This window comes from Penaeus japonicus, unplaced genomic scaffold, assembly GCF_977035675.1.
Source record: "Penaeus japonicus unplaced genomic scaffold, GWHDUDI00000001_assembly GWHDUDI00000027, whole genome shotgun sequence".
Lineage (NCBI taxonomy): Eukaryota > Metazoa > Arthropoda > Malacostraca > Decapoda > Penaeidae > Penaeus > Penaeus japonicus.
This window is the reverse complement of record NW_028234429.1, coordinates 9131223-9138034: the sequence shown is the minus strand read 5'-3', so window position 1 is coordinate 9138034 and position 6812 is coordinate 9131223. Positions and strand designations below refer to the sequence as shown.

Genomic DNA, 6812 nt, shown 5'->3' with positions numbered 1-6812 from the left:
GAAGGATACATTCTAGGACAAATAATAAACTTTCGTATTGTGAAACCAAAAAAAGATATATTTAAGAAAACAAAAAATAAACAAGAAGCATGCTAAATATAGGCGACCCACAAGTCCGTAGCAAATGGACATCTAAATTGCTAATGATTTCTTAATTATCAAAGTGTTACCCGAGACTGTATTTTCTTTCTTCCTCCGAGTACATTTGGCTGGATTACTGATCGTTTGTGAATTACGAAGAAGAGCAAGAAAGAACCAGCCTGGATACCGTTTCATATTTTCACGTGGTGAAATTTTGCACCATTGCTACCTCTGCGGTCAGCAATACTTAAAACAAGAAATAACGAACATAGAGACAGATCTACATACTTACATACACATATATAAATATATCTATATATCTAACTATATATATATATATATATATATATATATATATATATATATATATATATATATATATATACATTTATACATATATATATTATATATTATATATATATATATTCATATATATATATATAAATACATATATATATACATATATATATATATATATATATACATATATATATATATATATATAATATATATATTATATATATATATATATATATATATATATATATATATATATAAGAGAAATACAAAGAATGAAGTAATGGAATGTTACCTGAATCGTGAGCGAGAATGACAAAATCTGACAACCAGAAAACAATATTTCGCACAGGGCATACATGTAACTTACTCTATTCATAATACATACATACATATACATATATATATATATATATATATATATATATATATATATATATATATATATATATATATATAATATATATATAATATATATATATGTATATATATGTATATATATGTATTATATATATATAATATTATATATATATATATATATATATATATATATATTATATATATAATATATATATGTATATATATATATATATATATGTATATATATATGTATATATATATTATATATATGTATATATATATATATAATATTATATATATATATATTATATATATATATATATATATATATATATATATATATATATATATATAAAGTTTAAATCTTTCAAATGTATACAGTAACATGCAATGCCTTCTGTTCGTGTGTTGAAGTGTCCAATTCCCATTGTACACTACATTATTAAACAAGGTTTGTGAAAATAAGATCTTTTTGTGGCGCTTCCTGCACCGTGCAACAAGAAGGAACCCAAAAGGCATTTTAGAGCACTTCCATAAGAAGTTTGTTCGAGTGTGAAGAATATATTAATTTAAGGGTTCATAAACTAAAAACATTATTAAAGTCTGCATTGCGATAATGTTTAGATTTTACATTCAAATCATAAACTCAGAAATACTTATAAATTAAATGGACAGACCTCTTTTTTCTCTTAAATATCATATAGATTATCTAACACTTATCATGTACCCAAAGGCCACATCAGAATGTCAACATATGCAATTGACTGGATTACTGATATTCTTTGTACTTCATTTTCCTGTTGACACCCTGATCATGCTTTGCGAAAAAAGGAAATTTATCAGGTGATGAGGAACGCTTACCAAAGACAGACAGAAACTAAATTTAATCCATATGAATATCTCGTCAAAAAGATCATTAAAAAAACTCAGAGATCTGACCAATACTGAGGCACTGTTATCACAGTTTACGCACTTTCGTTCTCGTAAAACTATATAATGACTATGTGGAACTACCCATCAACTGTTTCCATCCCTTATTACGTAACACACGCCGGCGGTACGTTAGGTCTTGAGTATTGACCAATGGAGCTATGTCTATCCTAGTGAGGTGCGTGGCTCGCGTCTATTTCCCACTCTGGAAAAAAAGGAAAACGAAGTCATATTACACACTGGCAATTTAGTTGGGGTTCTGATTCTTCTGGCGTTTGATATTTGTTTTTATGTAAGCATTAATCTATGTTTCTGTTATTTCGAGCAGGAACTCCCGAAATAGGCGAAGATGTAGCCTACTTTGCTGTAAAGGTAGATTCGTGCAGGGTTAGGGCGGTTAAAGAAAAGGGTGCCGCATAAAGAACAATGTCAGTCTACAGCTCCATCACTGAAAAAGGTTTGGGAACCACTGCTTTAACCTATAGTTATTACAAAAGAACCAGAAATAGCATTGCTGTACCACACAAACAAAAACTATGAGCTAAAAATGCAAACAACTACATCTCTTAACTCTATGCAATGCAGTGTAACTTTCAATTTAATAATACTAGTAAAGCAGAAGAAACTAACTGTCGGAGGCCTAGAATCGCCGTCCCACTTCTCCAGTTCCGCTCGCACCAGCTGTTCCATCTGCTTCCTCTTGGTCGAATCATCCACTGCAAAAAAAAACAAAACGAAACAAAATGAAATTAATTTTGATAAAGGACGGAAGAACATTATAGGCGATGATAACAGCAATAATAATAAAGATATTAATAACAAAAATATTACTGGTAACAATGATAAGACTAATAACAATAGTAATAATAATAATAATAATAACAAAAATATTATTGACAGTAAACTTGTATTAATAATGATTGTAAATGCTACTACTAAAAATAATAATGATAGCAATAATAATTACAAATTCAGTGATATTACTCCTACTAACGAAATCAAATTTGATATAAACAGTAAACCGCACTCAAGCAGCCTGACCTATCCTGCGTAACTATCCCGCCCGAGGGAAACTGCACCTACTTCCGTCATTTTCGGTGATGGTGTCCAGGATCTTGCCCATGGTCTCCCGCCGCTTGTGCTTACTCTTCTCCATGGTGTCCAGCTTAACCAGCACGGCGTCGATCTTACTCACGATGCTGCCGATGCTATGCTCCAGGCGGTCCACTCGGCGCTGCAAGCTGTCGGCGAAACAGTCAGTAAGGGTATTAGCTGCTTGATATTATTCTGAGGAGCATTGTGTCCTGCTCCAGACGTTGCGACTGCAGACTGGAGATGAAGTCATTATTTAGTCGGTTATTTTTTTTCATCCAAAGTTGAATATTGTTCCTCATTCGAAACGTTTTGGAGGCAGAAGTTTTAGTATCTTAAACTTAACAGAAAAAATCGCACTATGGACGTATTTTGTGCATTTTCTTTTATCTTGTAGTTACATGAGACTTTAACTGCGTAACTATCAGCTATTTAGGAATGATGTTCATCTGTAATCTTTGAATTAAAGGAAATGCGTACGAGATACTTCTTTGGCTAATATTAATCTCGCATAACTAAAAGTCATCGTCCAAGTCTAATGTCGAGATTAGTACAAGAACTCAATCACTATCGAGCATGTTTTCCACACTGCAGTACTTAAAGTTCGTCCATATGTTAGGCGATCGTGAGCCTCTGCAATCCTCATTCATAATCCTACTAGTTGGTTAATACTCCCACCGGATACCACTTCCACTTCAAAAAAGTAAAGGGGAAAATACTCAGATTCTCATTAACCATTTTCCCCATTCACAATCCAACTAGTTTCAGCTGCCTCTTTGATAATCCCATAGCAAATCACAATCTCATAAACCCAGAAAAAGGTCACGCCCCTTCTGCCCATACGATGGACTCAGTTCCCTTTACCCTAGCAAGGAAGGACGGGAGAGGGAGACTCTCGCACTCACACTGAGAACTCCTCGAAGGACACGGAGACGATGGAGCCGTGGCCCGAGGAGGCGGATGCGGGTCGCGTCTCGGCCTCGCTCGTCGACTTGGCGCATGGCGGCTCCTCCTCCTTCTTGATTTGCTCTGAGGGAGACGCTCTCCATTGGTACAAGGCCAGGGGATCTGGGGCCTAACTCAGTCAACTAATATATAAGGAAATGTTCGCATTATGGGCCAGAATAGCTTTAGTTATTCAGTGTCTAGAGGCTTCGCTCCTTGGCCATATACTCACTGTCCAGCTCTGACTTCTGGCCCTCGAGGTCTGCCAGCATCCTCCTGACCTCGTCAGCCTCCAGGAGTCGGTTGCCATCCGTGTCGTACTTGGCGAAGAACATCTCGATCTCCATGTCTGAGAAGTTGCACCTGAAGGCAGAGTAAGCGGAGCAGCCAGGCGGATTTGTCATGGAAACAATCATCATAATGATACCACCAACAACAATAGTAACAGTAAAAAAAACAATAGTAAATGATAATGATGCCAGTGATAATAATGATGATGATGATGATGATGATGATAATGATGATAATAATATTAATGATAATAATAATGATAATAATAATGATAATACTACTACTAATGATAATAGTAATAATAATAACAATAATATTAATAATAATCATGATAATATTGATTATATAATGATAATGATAATAATAATAATAATAATAACAGCAATAATAATAACAACAATAATGATAATAATAATAAACATAAAAGATTATGTAAAAACAATGATAAGGGTATCAGTAGTAGTGATGATGATAAGAGTATCAATGGTTATACCGCAAATGAGAGCGGAGCAGTAACCCTCCCAGTCGAAGCAATGCCAATGGACTCACTTCTTGAGGTTGGCCCGAATCTCGTCGAAGGTGAGCCTGCCGTCGTTGTTGGCATCGGAGAGCTTGAGCGCATTCTGGATGTCAATGAGCTTGTCCCTCTTGCCCAGCTTGCCCATCATGTTGTTGTAGCCGCGCTTGAAGTAATCGGCGATCTCGAACTCGTTCCGCTGGTTGGCGATCTCGGCCTTCACCTCGGAGTACGTGTCGTTGATGATGGCCAGGAACATGTTCTGGCGGGAGGAACAGCGTGCCCATCAAATCTATGTTATCGTTATCGTTATTATTGCCATTATCCTTATAATTAGTATTATCATTACCAATTTTGTATTTTGAGAAGGATAGGCACGATGTATTTTCAGAGAGAAGTGACTGTGAGGTAGTTTCAATAGGGCTTGGAAAAATAGAAGAATATGCGATTAGTATCAACATGTGTGACGTATATTCCTTCAAAAATAATTTCCAGGGATGGCCTTACCAACAGGACGAAGAACACAAAGAACACGTAACACAAGAAGAATATGGGTCCCAGAACTCTGTTGGCGTCTTCAATTTCGTGGAAGTTGAAGTCTCCCAAGATGGTACGGAGTAGAGTGAAGACGGCGTTGATGAAACTCCTGAAGTCACGCACCTGTAACGTAATTTTCCTCATTAGATTCATTGTCCGAAGCGTGAGTCTTACAGTCAGGAATGGTGACAGTTTGAGGTAGGATACTTCAGGTGAATATTCATTAGTAGATATACCATTGATTATTTATCAAAACGGTTATTAAACATACATAACCTGGAGGACATGAGGACCTACCTGAGTACCGAATAAGAGATAACCCAGTTGGGCGAAGGCGAAGAACACAATGAAGAACATAACGGCAAAACCTGCGACGTCTTTCGCGCACTGTGAGGGGGGGCAAGGAACTTATATTAGGAGACTTTCTTTCTTCTCTTTGAAGGAAATGTGCGAACTGGAGTAAGATACAGCATGTTACTGTTATAGTTACCATACTATAGATGATTGTATGAAGGGAAATTATGACTATGTACAATTACACTAAATAACTGTCGCATTTTCAGGCTGTCATATCCCTTTTTTCATCTACTTTGTCTTTTAATCTATTCCGTCAAAAAGAATGTAGGTACGCAAAGCACACACATACATATGTTAAATATCAGTTCCCACTGGCCCCTTTCCCTAAACAGTCCTCGACACAGCGATCCCATCAACCAACGCACCCTTGACAGAGTAGAGGACAGCTGCGTCATAGTCTTGTTGAATGAGATGTACTTGAAGAGCTTGCACCACGAGAAGAACACGCACACGGCCACGATGCTGTTAAATTGTGTCTGCCAGTAGCCCAGGAACTCGAAGTCGGCGAACTTGGTGGCGTCTTCGAGCAATAGCTCCAGCTTGTTGCCGATGGTCAGGGTGCTGAACACGCTGAAACCGATGCACACCAGAGCCAGCTGGAGAGTCAAGGAGAGTTAGGGTAAGTTTAGCAGGGTAAAGTGAAGTAAAGGCAGATGTATTTATAACAGATAAAGGCGTAAATCGCAGTGAAGTTATGTCAATAAAGTCAGTAGTCATGGCGATGAGAGAAAAGGGAAAAGAAAGAGCGAAAGGGAGAGAACCTCACCCCTATCACTAAAAGATCTAATATGTTCCATATGCTTTTGAAGTAGGCGCACTTCAGCGTCTTGATTTCCAGCGACTCCTCGATGATGTAGTATATAATAAAGAAGGCGAAGATGAATTCGCACGCCATCACGAAGAAGTCCATGGGCGTGACGTAACGGAGGAGCTTCACCGTCCGGAAGGACCACGATGGGATGACGCCGCCCGTGGCCGGGAACTCGAACAGCAGTCTGGGGAGGCAGAGCAATGGTGCTGAGGAGGACGACGAGAATGCTCGTGAAGATGCTGCCACTGCTCTTACATTACTCTTACTGATGATTGTGCTTCTACCACCACTGCTACTACAGTTAAACCTATATCCCTTACACGAGAATTATTTTATACCAAAAAAGATAAATAATAAACAAGGAAATTGAGGACAGACTGCAACGTAGAATAAGCGCAACGCTCATTACACGTCCTTCTCCTTTCTAAAACAAACAAACAAACAAACAAAAAATATATATATTGCCCGTCACTGAACTCACTTGATGACGCAGAAGAGGTTGATGTTGGCGTTGTAGACAGTGAAGTCGATGAAGACGGCGCGAGTTCCTCTCTGGATCCACAGGTTCTCCCGCAGGGTGGCCAGGATGTCCCT

The 6812-nt window shown here is 37.4% G+C and overlaps 1 protein-coding gene across 3 annotated transcripts in view; it reads right to left on the bottom strand.

The window, feature by feature from the left end:
- Positions 1 to 1082: 1082 nt before the first annotated feature.
- LOC122262504 (polycystin-2) overlaps positions 1083 to 6812 on the bottom strand; it is a 40379-nt gene continuing 34649 nt past the window's right edge. For all 3 annotated transcript variants that reach the window (XM_043030496.2, XM_043030497.2, XM_043030498.2), the window contains 11 exons: positions 6700 to 6812; positions 6174 to 6402; positions 5773 to 6003; positions 5348 to 5437; positions 5021 to 5173; positions 4546 to 4775; positions 3938 to 4068; positions 3666 to 3789; positions 2752 to 2909; positions 2299 to 2384; positions 1083 to 1873 (listed from right to left, as the gene is read on the bottom strand). The exon at positions 6700 to 6812 is cut by the window's right edge and continues 27 nt beyond it. In XM_043030496.2, the coding sequence (XP_042886430.1) occupies positions 1862 to 1873; positions 2299 to 2384; positions 2752 to 2909; positions 3666 to 3789; positions 3938 to 4068; positions 4546 to 4775; positions 5021 to 5173; positions 5348 to 5437; positions 5773 to 6003; positions 6174 to 6402; positions 6700 to 6812 (1557 nt within the window). In that variant the 3' untranslated portion in view covers positions 1083 to 1861. The remainder of the gene's footprint in view (positions 1874 to 2298; positions 2385 to 2751; positions 2910 to 3665; positions 3790 to 3937; positions 4069 to 4545; positions 4776 to 5020; positions 5174 to 5347; positions 5438 to 5772; positions 6004 to 6173; positions 6403 to 6699) is intronic.